The 17,035-nt window shown below is 43.5% G+C and overlaps 2 protein-coding genes across 2 annotated transcripts in view; both read right to left on the bottom strand.

The window, feature by feature from the left end:
* Positions 1-1,452, bottom strand: part of LOC135535478 (transcription activator BRG1) — a 31,770-nt gene extending 30,318 nt beyond the window's left edge. Inside the window, exons 1-2 of the mRNA XM_064962089.1 lie at positions 1,352-1,452; positions 512-799 (exon numbers count right to left, since the gene is read on the bottom strand). Of these exons, the coding sequence (XP_064818161.1) occupies positions 512-736 (225 nt within the window). The 5' untranslated portion in view covers positions 737-799; positions 1,352-1,452. The remainder of the gene's footprint in view (positions 1-511; positions 800-1,351) is intronic.
* A 3,515-nt stretch (positions 1,453-4,967) lies between these two features.
* atg4da (autophagy related 4D, cysteine peptidase a) lies at positions 4,968-16,774 on the bottom strand. The gene is made up of 11 exons (XM_064962085.1): positions 16,360-16,774; positions 14,467-14,776; positions 14,044-14,127; positions 13,723-13,896; positions 10,685-11,048; positions 10,125-10,189; positions 9,686-9,843; positions 9,492-9,570; positions 9,314-9,390; positions 9,062-9,181; positions 4,968-7,777 (listed from the first exon to the last, which is right to left on the bottom strand). Exons 2-11 carry the CDS (start codon positions 14,726-14,728, stop codon positions 7,577-7,579), a joined length of 1,584 nt encoding a protein of 527 aa, XP_064818157.1. The 5' UTR covers positions 14,729-14,776; positions 16,360-16,774; the 3' UTR covers positions 4,968-7,576.
* Between the last annotated feature and the right edge of the window lie 261 nt (positions 16,775-17,035).

Below are 17,035 nucleotides of genomic sequence, written 5' to 3'. Positions count from 1 at the left end.
TCCTTGTCACAACAAAACTAATTGGCTCAAACACATTGAGGAAAGAAATTCCACAAATTAACTTATAAAAAGGCACACCTGTTAATTGAAATGCATTCCAGGTGACTACCTCATGAAGCTGGTTGAGAGAATGCCAAGAGTGTGCAAAGCTGCCATCAAGGCAAAGGGTGGCTACTTTGAATAATCTCAAATCTCAAATCTATTTTTATTTGTTTAAGATTGTTTTAGTTACAACATGATTCCATATGTGCTATTTCATAGTTTTGATGTCTTCACTATTACTCTACAATGTAGAAAATAGTAAAAAATGAAGAAAAACCCTTGAATGTGTAGGTCTGTCCAAACTTTTGACCGACACTGTAGATGGCAGACAAAGTAGCATGGAATAGAATAGAACACAACAGAAGAAAAAAAACGTAATTGTCCACTCAATGTGGAAATGTGCCTTTGGTTCTGCAGGGTACAGCTGGTTAGGTACAGTAGCACTCAATAATCCACAAGGTGTCCTTACTTTGTGCAGAGTGTGCATGTTCTCCTGGGAGTATCCAGAGGGCCCAGGCTGAGGCAGGGGGTGACCTGAGGATGGAGGCCCTGGGCTGGGCCCCATCATGCTGTGAGAGGACCCCCCTGGAGAAGGACCAGGGCTGGGGCCAAGCATTGCCCCAGGAGAGGGCCCCGGGCCTGGGGAAGGACCCTGTCGAGGGGTACCTCCAATGGGAGGGTCTGGAGTGGACATCCTGAATGAATGGGATGGTTGGAGGGGGAAGACCCTCCTGCTATTGGATGATAGTAGGGACCACTGGAGAGCGAGACAGAGGATAAACGTGCATTAAGACTGATCATTAATTAGTACTGAAATCTCATTGGGCCTAATCCTTTAAAATGTGTGTAGTTTGTCACGTCTATAAATAAATTACTATGTAATAAGCGTTTTAATAGGATCCACCCATGATAGCTAAATGGTATGGCCATAATAAAATGAATGTTTGGAATGATGACATGCCGGAGGTTTATTGAAGAAATATATAAAGCCAATAACCTATCGATTATCCGTCTATCGCTACTAAGTCGCGATTGCTTCATAGAAAATATGATTTCACTAGTTATCCATCCTTTCTGTCTGGCAGTTTGATGCACTCACACCCTGCGCTGCATCAAAGCACTCGTTGCGCACAGCCTCTCGTTGCATAGCAATTACTCCGCTGTTTATTATACACATCGGTCTATCGACTCGACTTGAAAAGGAGGAAACATGAACATTATATTATCCCTTGCCTATAGAGCATTAAATGGGAGTCTCGATGAAGGGGGAATGGCGGACTGTCTGTGATTGTGCCACAGTCGGACTTACCCGGGATAAATTCAAGGCTCGCCTGTGTCCCGTTGTCCTGAATTTGGTTCTATTAGACACGTCGCGACTGTCGTAATTAATGTTCTCACCCTTGCTCTTTCGTAAACAGTGGAGCTGCGCTTGAAGCGGTTATTTGATTCAACGACGTGGCTCGAGCGCCCCCTCCCTCACGGTTGCAGTGAGGACCGACTGTAGAGTCACGGCGGCCGAAAATTGCGCATGCGTCCCTGTGCAGCAACAGAGCCAAGGTAGCCTATTGTGTATTGTTACAAACTGACCGTAGGCTTGGATACACACTGTACATTGCATATTAGTTATTTGTCTTGTCTAGATTTCCAAGTCATCTGTTATTTCATGATTGATATTTCTGTAAAAAAACTAATGCAAAGATCAATCCTTCGCACAGACTGAGCAGTGACTCTTATTTCCAGACTGAATTTAGATCAACATCAGTTCCAAGGATACTATTTGATTTAAAGCCATTACAGCAAAGAGTCTATTCTGTGTTACAGATGTTCTAAACCAAATACCACTATCCATGTAGGGGCATACAGTGCCTTCAAAACACAGATTCAGCCACAAACACAATGTATTGTGTAAAGGGTAATGTAATGTAATATTTTAAATAGTATACAACTTCCTTAACGTTGCTGGAACCCAGGAAGAGTAGCTGCTGACAGGATCCATTATAAATACAAAGACCAGGGAGGATTTCCAATGCAAAGAAGGGCACCTATTGGTAGACGGGTAAAACAATAATAAAAAGCAGACATTGAACATCCCTTTGAGCATGGTGATGTTATAAATTACACTTTGGATGGTGTATCAATACACTACAAATATACAGGCGTCCTTCCTAACTCAGTTGCCAGAAAGGAAAGAAACCGCTCAGGAAACTACTCATGACGCCAATGGTGACTTTAAAACAGTTTAATGGCTGTGATAGGAGAACATTGAGGATGGATCAACAAGATTGTAGTTACTCCACAAATGTAACCTCAATGACAGAGTGGAAAGAGGGAAGCTTGTACAGAATAAAAACATTGTCTAAAACATGCATCCTGTTTGCAATAAGGCACTAAAGTAAAACGGCAAAAAATGTGGCAAAGAAATTAACTTTATGTCCCAAATACAAAGCATTATGTTTGGGGCAAATCCAACACAACACATCACTGAGAACCACTTAATAATTTCAAGCATGGTGGTGGCTGCATCATGTAATAGGTATGCTTGTTAATCAGCCAGGACGAGGAAGCTTTTTGGATAAAAACAAACGGAATAGAGCCAAGCACAGTCCAAATCCTAGAGGAAAACCTGGTTCAGTCTGCTTTCCAACAGACACTGGGACACAGTCACATTTCAACAGGACAATAACCCAAAGCACAAGGCCAAATATACACTGGAGTTGCTTACCAAGAAGACATTGAATGTTCCTGAGTGGCTTATTACCAGTTTTGACTTAAATAGGCTTGAAAATCTATGGCAAGACTTGAAAATGGCTGTCTAGCGATGATCAACAACCAACTTGACAGAGCTTGAAGAAGTTTAAAAATAATAAAATGTGCAAATATTGTACAATCCAGGTGTGTAAAGCTCTTAGAGACTTACCAAGAAAGACTCAAGCTGTAATCGCTGCCAAAGGCGATTCTAACATGTATTGGCTCAGGGGTGAACACAAGAGATACATAGTGGTGGCAGCATCATGCTGTGGGGAGGTTTTTCAGCAGTAGGGACTGGGAGACTAGTCAGGATTGAGGGAAAGATGAACAGAGCAAAGTACAGAGAGATCTTTGAAAAAAACTGGTGCAGAGCACTCAGGACCTCAGACTGGGGCGAAGGAACAGGATAACGACCCTAAGCACACAGCCAAGACTACGCAGGAGTGGCTTCAGGAAAAGTCTCAATGTCTTTGAGTGACCAAGCCAGAGCCCGGACTTGAACCAGATCAAACATCTCTGGAGAGACCTGAAAATAGCTGTGCAGCGAAGCTCCACATCCAACCTGACAGAGCTTGAGAAGATCTGCAGAGAAGAATGGGATAAATTCCCCTAATCCAGGTGTGCCAAGCTTGTAGCATCATACCCAAGATGACTGGAGGCTGTAATCGCTGCTTCTACAAAGTACTGAGTAAAGGGTCTGAATACATATGTAAATGTGATATTTCAGTTTATTTTCAATACATTTCTAAACCAGTTTTTGCTTTGTCATTGAGGCATTGTGTGTAGATTTATAAGGAAAAAAACAACAATTTAATCAATTTTAGGATAAGGCTGTAACGTGACAAAATTAGGAAAAAGTCAAGTGGTATGAATACTTTCAGAATGCACTGGTGTGTGTGTATATATATATATATATATATATATATATATATATATACACACACACACACACACACACACACACACAGGGGAGAAGTATTTGATACACTGCCGATTTTGCAGGTTTTCCTACTTACAAAGCATGTAGAGGTCTGGAATTTTTATCAGAGGTACACTTCAACTGAGAGAGACAGAATCTAAAACAAAATCCAGAAAATCACATTGTATGATTTTTAAGTAATTAATTTGCATTTTACTGCATGACATAAGTATTTGATACATCAGAACAGCAGAACTTAATATTTGGTACAGAAACCATTGTTTGCAATTACAGAGATCATAAGTTTCCTGTAGTTCTTGACCAGGTTTGCACACACTGCAGCAGGGATTTTGGCCCACTCCTCCATACAGACCTTCTCCAGATTCTTCAGGTTTTGGGGGTTGTCGCTGGCCAATACGGACTTTCAGCTCCCTCCAAAGATTTTCTATTGGGTTCAGGTCTGGAGACTGGCTAGGCCACACCAGGACCTTGAGATGCTTCTTACGGAGCCACTCAGTTGCCCTGGCTGTGTGTTTTGGGTCGTTGTCATGCTGGAAGACCCAGCCACGACCCATCTTCAATGCTCTTACTGAGGGAAGGAGGTTGTTGGCCAAGATCTCGCGATACATGGCCCCATCCATCCTCCCCCAATACAGTGCAGTTGTCCTGTCCCCTTTGCAGAAAAGCATCCCCAAAGAATGATGTTTCCACCTCCATGCTTCACGGTTGGGATGGTGTTCTTGGGGGTTGTACTCATCCTTCTTCTTCATCCAAAGCTCTATTTTTGTTTCATCAGACCACATTACCTTCTCCCATTCCTCCTCTGGATCATCCAGATGGTCATTGGCAAACTTCAGACGGGCCTGGACATGCGCTGGCTTGAGCAGGGGACCTTGCGTGCGCTACAGGATTTTAATCCACGATGGCGTAGTGTGTTACTAATGGTTTTCTTTGAGACTGTGGTCCCAGCTCTCTTCAGGTCATTGACCAGGTCCTGCCGTGTAGTTCTGGGCTGATCCCTCACGATCATTGATGCCCCACGAGGTGAGATCTTGCATGGAGCCCCAGACCGAGGGTGATTGACCGTCATCTTGATCTTCTTCCATTTTCTAATAATTGCGCCAACAGTTGTTTCCTTCTCACCAAGCTGCTTGCCTATTTTACTGTAGCCCATCCCAGCCTTGTGCAGGTCTACAATTTTATCCCAGATGTCCTTACACAGCTCTCTGGTCTTGACCATTGTGGAGAGGTTGGAGTCTGAGTGTGTGGACAGGTGTCTTATATAGCTAATGAGTTCAAACAGGTGCAGTTAATACAGGTAAAGAGTGGAGAACACAGAATTCTTACTGGTTGGTAGGTGATCAAATACTTATGTCATGCAATAAAATGCAAATTAATTACTTATAAATCATACAAAAATCCAGAAAATCACATTGTGAGAGATTCTGTCTCTCACAGTTGAAGTGTACCTATGATAAAAAATACAGACCTCTACATGCTTTGTAAGTAGGAAAACCTGCAAAATCAGCAGTGTATCAAATACTTGTTCTCCCCACTGTATAAATATAGATTTTTTTAATTGTTAGAATTTTTCCCTCCACAAAGTCAATTCATTTTCATCCCCATTTGTAACAACAAAATATGGAAAAAGTCAAGGGGTGTGAATACTTTCTCAGGGCACCGTAGGAGAGTGGTTTTTATACAGGATAAAGAATGTGAGACAATAGATACATGGATAAGGAGGTTGTTACTCGCCAGAATCCTGGCTGGCACAAAAACAACATACACATGTAGGCCAAGAGTTCAATCCATCTTATATTCAGACAATAAATAAATAAATACAAAAAAAGTTACCTTTAATAACATTCTATACAACAGTTTTACAAAGTCATGTTGTCCACATGAATGCAGTCCCTTATTAGGGTGGTCATTAGCACATTTAAGACTTCTACATATGCCAATTCTTCACTTTATTTAGAAAATAAATGTCACCTTTATGAGATAATATACACATGGACAAGAGTGAAATACACAGATTACTGGGGTGAATCCTCATTCTCACTTATTCTCCCATTGACTTCAATGAATGATCAGTGAACATTCAGGTTAAGTGAAAGTCAAGATTTGCCCCTTAGCGGATACCTGTTGCACACAGGTCAGAAGCCTAATTAAAATGTGAGATCAAGCATCCAATCAACAGTGTTTTAACCACTTCCGAGACTATTTCATTTTTATTTTGGGGTTGAGGGAGCTTGTGACTTTGATATCCAACTTGGGGGGTTTAATGCTTAGATCAGGGCTGTTCAATGTCGGTCCTGGTTTTCATCCTCTCCTTCTAATAAGGAGAGACCTGGCTGAGACACCAGGTGAGTGCAATTAACTACCAGGTTAATTACCAGTGTTTTGGCCCTCCAGGACCAGAATTGAACAGCACTGGCTTAGATATTAATATACAAGTCTCCAAAGTTCAAGGCTTTTAACTCTACCATAATAAATTGAAGTTATGTGTTAAAAAATGCTAAGAAATCTGAGTCCAAAGTGAGGCATCCCCCCCTGCAAGTACTCAGCAGCACCACCTTGTTAAAAACATTATGAGGACCCTAAAAGGAATAGAGTTCAGAATCATTCATTCAACAAGTCTCACCACAACCAAAAACTGTCTTCCTCCAAAATGGCATCCTATTCTCTATGTAGTGCACGATGTAGGGAATAGGGTGTCATTTTGGACATAGCCTCTTGGTAAATGGATCATTTCCCATCATCCAGATAGGAGCTAGTGTAACACATTACACAAAAGGGGCAATTGTTGTAACATTGGATTCCTGTTAGTGTGTTGCAAGTTGATACTGGTAGCCTAATTGACAAGAGAGAGCTGATGAAATAGTGTGAGAGTGTAGCAGACCTGGGGTTCAATTAGTATTGGTTTTCTGAGCTTGCTAGGGCAAAAAGTCCCAAAAGTAAGTGCCTTTTGGAAGAAGAAAAAAGCAAATACTATTTGAACCCAGGTCTGGAAAACAGTGAGCAAGGTTAGGTAGGGAGCCCAGTCCAGGTCATTTACTGTGTTGCCTGAATGGTGTGTCAAAGGACAGCACAACTAAAGAGGGTTGGAATGCTGCAATGAAATTCATATAGCCATGTAGTATGAATATAGTACTATAGCCATGACACTGAATGAAGATGGCATAGGGAATATAAGAGTACAGTAGAGGACTGAACTTAACAGCAAATCAACTCACCAACAGCTTCAGTTCACACACAAATCATTTCACACACACACACTTAATAAATCTTACAAAACAGAAATGAATGTAAAAATTATACAGCAGTATTATAATACAAGTCAGAGAGAAGAGGGCTGAGTACCTTGTTTTCCACTACTAGTGACCCCTGTCATGTAGCATGTATCAAACAGGCTCTGTGTTTCCAGTTGTTATTGTTCCCAAAATGAAGTCAGAGGCCCCATCCCAAATCCCTACGGCCTTGGAGATCTGAGCGGAATTGATTGGTATAAATAAGCAATATGGTGAAGTTTACACCTAGCCTAGTTAATATTACTAACATCTGTCAGATCTCCATAAGTGTATAGGGCTTAGGAGTCCATTTGGGATGGGGCAACAGTCCAATTTAGTAATGCCTGGCGTTAGTTTCTAAGACCTGTTTCTGCCTAGACAGAGACAGGCCGACAGTGAGATTCAGTTGAAGACTCGCCTCGAATATGAGGGACACAAATGCCAGAGTTTGTGATATAGCAGAAAGCATATCCACTTTGAGCTCTATAAAAACAGGGAAATGGAATCCATCCCAAAATTCTAAGTCACTCTTTCCCAGTTTGCTTACATTTCGTTCCTCAGGAACACAAACCAGTACTCACAAGAAGACAAAGTCGTCAGAGCTGCCTATGTTGTTGCTCCTGCTGAGCTTGCCTTGGGGCAGCATGTGGGCGGGGCCATGGGTGGGGGAGGTGTCATAGTGAGGATAGGAGGAGCTGTGGCCCACCAGTCCATAGTCCTGGGCCTGGCCCTCCACGAAGGTAAAGATGGGGTACTTCTCTTCGGGCGACGATAGGGCCTGGGGTGGGGGGAGAAATATGAAAGTGTTGAATTGGTCACTTATTAAAGTCACCCAGAATAAAGATAAGAGCTTTATGTAAGTGATGTATACAGTAACAGTTAGTGCAACTGATGTATACAGTTGGTGTAATCAGTCAAAAGTTTGGACACACCTACTCATTCCATTATTTTTGCTATTTTCTACATTGCCCAAGCAAGTCTCATCTTCTTATTGGTGTCCTTTAGTAGTGGTTTCTTTGCAGCAATTCAACCATGAAGGCCTGATTTTCACAGCCTCCTCTGAAAAGTTGATGTTGAGATGTGCCTGTTACTTGAACGCTGTGAAGCATTTATTTGGGCTGCAATCTGAGGTGCAGTTAACTCTAATGAACTTGTCCTCTGCAGCAGAGGTAACTCTGGGTCTTCCTTTTTTGTGGCGGTCCTCATGAGAGCCAGTTTCATCATAGCGCTTGATGGTTTTTGTGACTGAACTTTAAGAAACTGTCAAAGATCTTGAAATTTTCCAGATTGACTGACCTTCATGTCTTAATGTAATGATGGACTGTCATTTGTCTTTGCTTCTTTGAGCTGTTCTTGACATAATATGGACTTGGTCTTTTACCAAATAGGGCTATCTTCTGTATATCACCCCTACCTTGCAACAACACAACTGATTGGCTCAAATGCATTGAGGAAAGAGGCAGACCTGTTAATTGAAATGCATTCCAGGTGACTACCTCATGAAGCTGGTTGAGAGAATGCCAAGAGTGTGCAAAGCTGTCATCAAGGCAAAGGGTGGCTACTTTGAACAATCTGAAATATATTTTGATTTGTTTAACACTTTTTTGGTTGCTAAATGATTCCATACGTGTTATTTCATAGTTTTAATGTCTTCACTACTGTCCTACAACGTGGAAAATAGTCAAAATAAAGAAAAAACATGGAATGAGTAGGTGTCAAAACTTTTGAATGGTTCTGTATAAGTGATGTATCCAGCAACAGATGTATCCAGCAACAGATGTATCCAGCAACAGATGTATCCAGCAACAGATGTATCCAGCAACAGATGTATCCAGCAACAGATGTATAATTGATGTATCACTGATGCGTAAGAGATGTCTATCTATCTATAAGTGATGAATACTCATGCATCTATAAATCATATCAGCGTCAAAGATCTAGAAATTAAAGATCTATAAATGACCTATATGTGATGCATAACTAATGTATAAATGATGCATAAGTGAGGAACGTATACATGAGTAAGAAGAGACTTGAAATGAGGACAAGAGGCTGAGCTCACCACACAGACGGCAGAACACAGAGACTCAAAGTCCTTCTTGTTCTTGGCGTAGAAGCCTATAGTACAGCTGGGGTCCATGCGACTGAAGGGCATCTTCCTGGGCGAGCTACAGTGGAACGACTGGGGAGGTGGGGAGCGAGAGAGGGAGAGCATTACAGACAAGGTACACGTCTGAAACTGAAATGACCTACTTTGATCCAGTCAAAACATGCTTATCTGGGTCATAGCAGAGCGATATAAAGTCCAACCAACCTCCAGTGGGAAGTTGTCTTGAGTGACATCCACCACGGCCTGACAGTAGTGAGGGTCCAGATACAGCAGCTGCTCGTCTGATTGGAAAAGGAAATAATAAGAAGGCGAGGTTAGGTTAAATGACAGCCCACTGTCCAATCAGAAGCAACTGAACCAGGAAGAAGAGTGCATTTCTTACCTTGGCAGCCGATAAAGAACAGCGAATGCTTGGGTTTGCCGCCGATGATCCCGATACAGCATTCTAACCTGAGAATGTTCTTCAGACACAAAGAAAACCATATTCATGTTAGAGCGACATCAACCATGGAGAAATAACAAGCTTTGTGACGAAGGTTAGGTTATGAAAGTGTGTGTGTACATGCGTGTACACACCCTGACACACTTGATGTAGGAGGGGTTGAGAGAGTCTCCTCCTAGTCGGACTGGAACCAGTATGATGACAGACTTCCAGCCTGGACCACTGGGCTCAGGATCTGATATACTCTGGTTCAACGACTGGTCACACAGATGCGCCACGTCCTTTTTGTACACTGAAAGAAACACACAATGCTACTATGGGCCTAAGTTTCACTAGGGACATTCTGAAATGTAATTTTTGCCCTCCCCATTTTGTAATTTAATTGTGATACAGAAATGAGACACAGTTAAGCTACATTCAGAAGACCAATGGCTAAAACATCACTTATGACGAGAACATTTGAGATGGACCAAACATACAATATCTGGTGAATTCGACAAATGACAACACCAAACAACACCACCAACCAACCAACTACCCAGTAGGAAAGGTACAGTGTAAAGTCAAACTCACCGGTACAGTCCTGCGCTACATATACAGCCAGGTTGTGAACCTCAGAAGTCTTGGCAACTGCTTTTCTGGAAAACAAACATACAGCTCATGTTTAATGTCACAACATACTGATGCTACTGGGCATGAAGTAAATATCAGGGTTTGGTTCAATTCAGAAAGTAAACCAAATGTTGATTCTAATTCCAAATGTTCCTCATTGAACAACATTGAAAACAATTGGAATTTCAGTTTACTTCCTGAATTGAGTGGAATTGTAATGTAATTGACTCCAACCCTGGTAAACGTCAACATGCAGTCAGGCATACCACCGAGCCTTCTTAAAAAATATAATAGCAACCAAAACATCTACACAATAAAGGTGCATCAGTAAACATGTCTGCTGGAGATCATTCTGATGCACTATGGCATTAAAGACATCTATCAAAAATCTAAGTACAGAAATCAAATGCATGCTAATGCCATCACTGACTTGAATGAGGTATGCTCTATAGATTCTACTTCTATGGCTGATGCTCTGACAACATCATTATGTTGACCACACCCCATGGAGGGCTCCTCACCGTAGTATGTGTGCCACCACTGAGGGGCCGTACCAGTCCCCCGCCTTCTTCCCTGAGCTCTTCCCCAATTCTACCAGCTGGTGCACCCCAAACGGGGCCGGGGGCTCATCCCCAAACCAGGCCACAACCCTCCGGTGGAGGGGCTCAGCCTGCCTGTCCCTGCCCGACTCGGGCCTCTTCTTCTGGGTATGGTTGAGAGCCGTGCCCCCTGGCATGGAGGTCTTCTGGGGCATGGTGGGGGTCCGCGAGGAGGAGGAGTAGCCGAAGGAGGGGATGGGTACGCCACCAGCGCGGGACGGGGAGCGGGGTCTCAGAGCCTCAAAGTCTACATCAGCGAACTGCTGGGCGTCTGGCCACGACCAGTCTAGACAACACAATACAGACAGTTATTTAGTAGTGATCGATGGAGAGGTGGATGGAGGAGAGAGAGGGGAGACAGACCAGGAAAGACAGAGAGAAACAGTTGAAGAGATGTAGCAGAAAGAGAAACAAGAGTGAGAGAGAGAGACAGGGGCCCCCATCCCAAATGGACCCCTACGCACTGGTGGAGATCTGAGAGGATCTGACAGGTGTATGCAATATGTTAGTAGCTCCACCCTGCTAGGTGTAAGTTTCACCAATCATATTGTTCAGGGAAGTCAGGAACCAATACACGCAGTCAGTCAGGAAAGCTAAGGCCAGCTTCTTCAGGCAGAAGTTTGCATCCTGTAGCTCCAACTCCAAAAAGTTCTGGGACACTGTGAAGTCCATGGAGAACAAGAGCACCTCCTCCCAGCTGCCCACTGCACTGAGGCTAGGTAACACGGTCACCACCGATAAATCCATGATTATCGAAAACTTCAACAAGCATTTCTCAACGGCTGGCCATGCCTTCCGCCTGGCTACTCCAACATCAGCCAACAGCTCCGCCCCCACCGCAGCTTCTCGCCCAAGCCCTTCCAGGTTCTCCTTTACCCAAATCCAGATAGCAGATGTTCTGAAAGAGCTGCAAAACCTGGACCCGTACAAATCAGCTGGGCTTGACAATCTGGACCCTCTATTTCAGTATCTCCCCGGCCATTGTCGCACCCCCTATTACCAGCCTGTTCAACCTCTCTTTCATATCGTCTGAGATCCCCAAGGATTGGAAAGCTGCCGCAGTCATCCCCCTCTTCAAAGGGGGAGACACCCTGGACCCAAACTGTTACAGACCTATATCCATCCTGCCCTGCCTATCTAAGGTCTTCGAAAGCCAAGTCAACAAACAGGTCACTGACCATCTCGAATCCCACCGTACCTTCTCCGCTGTGCAATCTGGTTTCCGAGCCGGTCACGGGTGCACCTCAGCCACACTCAAGGTACTAAACGATATCATAACCGCCATCGATAAAAGACAGTACTGTGCAGCCGTCTTCATCGACCTTGCCAAGGCTTTCGACTCTGTCAATCACCATATTCTTATCGGCAGACTCAGTAGCCTCGGTTTTCCGGATGACTGCCTTGCCTGGTTCACCAATTACTTTGCAGACAGAGTTCAGTGTGTCAAATCAGAGGGCATGCTGTCCGGTCCTCTGGCAGTCTCTATGGGGGTGCCACAGGGTTCAATTCTCAGGCCGACTCTTCTCTGTATATATCAATGATGTTGCTCTTGCTGCGGGCGATTCCCTGATCCACCTCTACACAGACAACACCATTCTATATACTTCCGGCCCGTCCTTGGACACTGTGCTATCTAACCTCCAAACGAGCTTCAATGCCATACAACACTCCTTCCGTGGCCTCCAACTGCATTTAAATGCTAGTAAAACCAAATGCATGCTTTTCAACCGATCGCTGCCTGCACCCGCATGCCCGACGAGCATCACCACCCTGGATGGTTCCGACCTTGAATATGTGGACACCTATAAGTACCTAGGTGTCTGGCTAGACTGTAAACTCTCCTTCCAGACTCATATCAAACATCTCCAATTGAAAATCAAATCAAGAGTCGGCTTTCTATTCCGCAACAAAGCCTCCTTCACTCACGGCGCCAAACTTACCCTAGTAAAACTGACTATCCTACCGATCCTCGACTTCGGCGATGTCATCTACAAAATTGCCTCCAACACTCTACTCAGCAAACTGGATGCAGTTTATCACAGTGCCATCCGTTTTGTCACTAAAGCACCTTATACCACCCACCACTGCGACTTGTATTCTCTAGTCGGCTGGCCCTCGCTTCATATTCGTCGCCAGACCCACTGGCTCCAGGTCATCTACAAGTCTATGCTAGGTAAAGCTCCGCCTTATCTCAGTTCACTGGTCACGATGGCAACACCCATCCGTAGCACGCGCTCCAGCAGGTGTATCTCACTGATCATCCCTAAAGCCAACACCTCATTTGGCCGCCTTTCGTTCCAGTACTCTGCTGCCTGTGACTGGAACGAATTACAAAAATCCCTGAAGTTGGAGACTTTTATCTCCCTTACCAACTTCAAACGTGTGCTATCTGAGCAGCTAACCGATCGCTGCAGCTGTACATAGTCTATTGGTAAATAGCCCACCCATTTTCACCTACCTCATCCCCACACTGTTTTTATTTATTTACTTTTCTGCTCTTTTGCACACCAGTATCTCTACCTGTACATGACCATCTGATCATTTATCACTCCAGTGCTAATCTGCAAAATTGTAATTATTCGCCTACCTCCTCATGCCTTTTGCACACAATGTATATAGACTCGCCTTTTTTTGTACTGTGTTATTGACTTGTTAATTGTTTACTCCATGTGTAACTCTGTGTTGTCTGTTCACACTGCTAAGCTTTATCTTGGCCAGGTCGCAGTTGCAAATGAGAACTTGTTCTCAACTAGCCTACCTGGTTAAATAAAGGTGAAATAAAAAAATAAAAAATTGCTTATACCAAACAAATCCTCTCAAATCTCCACAATTGTATGTGCATAGGGGTCCATTTGGGATTGTGCCAGATTTGGTGCAGTTGTCTCAGAGTTAGGAAGAGGATCCATCTTTGTATCTCTACCCATTTAGAGCCCTCTTTCTAACTCTATGAGTTGTCTCACCTCGTGGCAGCAGATGTAGCAGTAGGCCCTGGGCCAGCAGCATCTGTCCGCTCCGCAGCATGCAGCCCCAGCCACAGTCTGTAGTCAAGGTGGAGCCCTCCAGCTGGGGGAACTCCCTACGGTAGGTCAGCCACAGCCGAGACACGAATGCCCGCCTGAACCGCTCCACCTCGTCTGGAAGGGAGAGATACCCAGTGAGCAGAACTGGTTCAAATACATTTTCCAACCAGTTTTTCATCACTGGGTATGGAGCAGAGAGCGTCATCTATTTTACCAGGAAGTCTTTTGAAGTTGGGAGTGGGGTTGTTGGAGGTTAGCTACCTTCACTATTGAGCAGATAGGAGTGGCCCATTACAGTCACCGGAGAGCTCTTGTTGAATGTGGTCTTCGACTTGACTGACCAGCCTAAAGAGGGAAAAGAAACAGAACGGACCTTTTTAGAGGGGATCCTTTATGTCTTGATGACTGGGTGAGGAAGGGGGAAGTGGACTTCGGGAGGGCTATTACACATAGCTTTGTATGAGACTGCTGTTGAGAAAAAAAAGAAGACCTAACAAAGATTATTCACACAGAAAGTACAAAGACTATAAAATCCCCCTTGTTGCTATTTCTTAAGAAAATTTTAAAAAGCATTGTTAAAACTGACTGTATAGAAAAACTGGAAGTTATGTTTGTCGCTAGTTAAACAGCTATATAGAACTATCCGCCTTATGGAAAAAAGTTCAAATGAACCCACTGACTGACCGTATTTGACATTATTCCACGCCGACATCAGCTTGGTCTTGAGTTTGTCCACCTCGTCCGGCTCTCCAGCGGTGGTGGCATCTCTGGTTCCACCCCCACCGACATCAGCACCCTGCCGCTTCCCAAAGCCACTTCCTCCACCGGGGTCCACCAGCTGTGGCTGCTGAGGCCTCTTGGTCTCCTCTCTCTGGAGGGTGTCATCCTGACAGACCACTCCTACTCCCCCCACATACTGAACTGCACTGGGAGACACGGAGTTCATGGCTCAGGCTTACAGCAGGGCTCTGCAGATCCTCATAGCAATAGGGACCTGACGGAAGAGAGGGATGAGAGAGAGAGAGGGGGGTGGGGAAGAGAGATAGGAAATCAATGTTTACGACAGTGCATGCATGTGTAATTTGATTAGCCATGGAGTAAGTGCTATATGTGTCGCTCTCCTTTTGTCTGTCCAGCACTAAGATGAAGTTTAAACATTAACATTGAAAGACAGAGAGGTTAAGCTAGTTGTACGTCTAAACAATGACTGATGTGAGGCCGATTTTCTCTCATTTCATGCTGATTCACAAGAAAGTGGATCTGAAAGTGGCAGGGATTAAACATTTTTGACGACTTCGCTATTATTATGCAGACCAGAGCAGCTGTCGCAGTGGTTAGGCTAGTGAATGCTATTGGGAAAAATAATATTAGTCACAGTCAGTTTCAAAGTAAACCACTTCTCCCTCCTTCCCCTGCGCTGAACAAAATGAAATGCAAAATGCTACAATTTCAATTTTTTTACTGAGTTACAGTTCACAGAAGGAAATCCTTCAATTGAAATAAATTCATTAGGCCCTAATCTATGGATTTCACATGATTGGGAATACAGACATGCTGGGCTGGCCTAGTTACACGTGGTCTGCGGTTGTAAGGTTGGTCGGATGTACTGCCAAATATTCTAAAACGTCTTGAGGTGGCTTATGGTAGAGAAATGAACATTGAATTATTTGGCAACATCTGTTGTGGACATTCTTGCAGTCAGCATGCCAATTGCACACTCCCTCAACTTGAAACATCTGTGGCATTGTGTTGTGACACAAATCTGCACATTTTAGAGTGGCCTTTTATTGTCCCCAGCACAAGGTGCACCTGTGGCTTTGTATGCCATTTAATCAGCTTCTTGATATGCCACATTGGTCAGGTGGATGGATTATCTTGGCAAAGGAGAAATGGTCACTAACAGGGATGTAAACAAATTTGTGTACAAAATTTGAGAAAAATAAGCTTTTAGCACATATGGAAAATGTCTGGGATCTTTTATTTCATCTCATGAAACATGGGACAAAACTTTACATGTTGCGTTTTATATTTTTGTTCAGTAGAGTTGAAAAAAGATGTGGGTATCACTTAGTTTAGAGTCATCACAGGATGATGTGTCTGAGTGACAAGAGAACAGATGTTAACAGACACGGTAACACTGGAATGTAGAACAAGTGACTTCACTTCCTACTCTGTACTGAAACTGGAAATAGTTTATTTAACCTAATGATGAGTAATTTATGTCCTTTCTGGGAACACACGATAGAATAGCCATCATGTGATTGGTGTGTGACAACAAACAGCTAGGGGTGACAGTGAGAAGCCTTGGTAGCGGATGGTCAAAAGATGTAGCTAACTAGCCTTTTCTACACCGTAGCCTACCTATTAGCTATGATAGCCATCCTGTTATTTAAAGAAGTAACCAAGCTGTCACGTTTCTTAAAAATCACTAGCTCTAACATGACAGCTAGTTAGTTACACCTATTAAGGGGCTACAGTCTGGCTTAATTAGATGATATTGGCTTAACTACTAACTTACCTAGCTAGTTACTATGATAAACATCATCCAACACAACATAGCCAAGATCATAACCTTACCACTTTGTGAAGAGTGTCATTGGCATGAGAGGTCTTTAACCAAGTAAAATCTTAAAATTGCTTGATAGGACGGCGACGGCTCGGAAGTGCAGGGTTGAGACCACGTACTACGTAGCTTTGCTGTGGTAACTCAATACAGACAGTTAGCTGCCAAGCTACAGTAGCTAGCTAGCTGTCAACGGATCTGGTTAGCAACTTTGTAGAAAACAGGCTAACGCGTTAATGTCTCGCCTTTCTTGACGACTCCAGGACAACCACAGCCAATGTTAGCGATTAAAATGACATTTTCTTCAGCCAACGAGTAACGTTAAACTCAGTCGAATTATAGTTCACCCAGCGATTTACTTCGCGTGCTAGCTAGTTAGCTTGCAGGATCAGCGGGTTGACAACATAAAATAAGGAGGGCTCTAGATACTTCCTGATAGGCTGTACTAACAAGGTGATTGGTCAACCTACTGAAACGAGGAAATTTATTGATTGAAATCCTAACAATAAATCATAGCGCGCGTTTATTGGCTAATATTTTACAGATTGACGTTCGTCATATTATGTAAATAAACTGGCGTCAATGGGGTGTAAAGACCTAGTGTAACTGTGTGAATGAAATGAGATCATGCATTTTATTAAGATTAACCTGTACTGCATATCCTTGTCATGCTCCCCTGAGCATGTCATG

The sequence above is a fragment of the Oncorhynchus masou genome, chromosome 5 (assembly GCF_036934945.1).
Source record: "Oncorhynchus masou masou isolate Uvic2021 chromosome 5, UVic_Omas_1.1, whole genome shotgun sequence".
Taxonomy (NCBI): Eukaryota; Metazoa; Chordata; class Actinopteri; order Salmoniformes; family Salmonidae; genus Oncorhynchus; species Oncorhynchus masou.
This window is presented reverse-complemented; position numbering and strand designations above follow the sequence as displayed.

Bases quoted from the DNA above. Each gene is read 5' to 3' on its own strand.
- atg4da (XM_064962085.1), bottom strand. From the start codon at position 14,728: ATGAACTCCGTGTCTCCCAGTGCAGTTCAGTATGTGGGGGGAGTAGGA. The intron at 14,128-14,466 runs GTCAGTCAGTGG...TTCCCTCTTTAG, and splicing joins GTGGAATAATGTCAAATACG to GCTGGTCAGTCAAGTCGAAG. The intron at 7,778-9,061 runs GTGAGCTCAGCC...CCCCCACCCCAG, and splicing joins TGTGTTCTGCCGTCTGTGTG to GCCCTATCGTCGCCCGAAGA.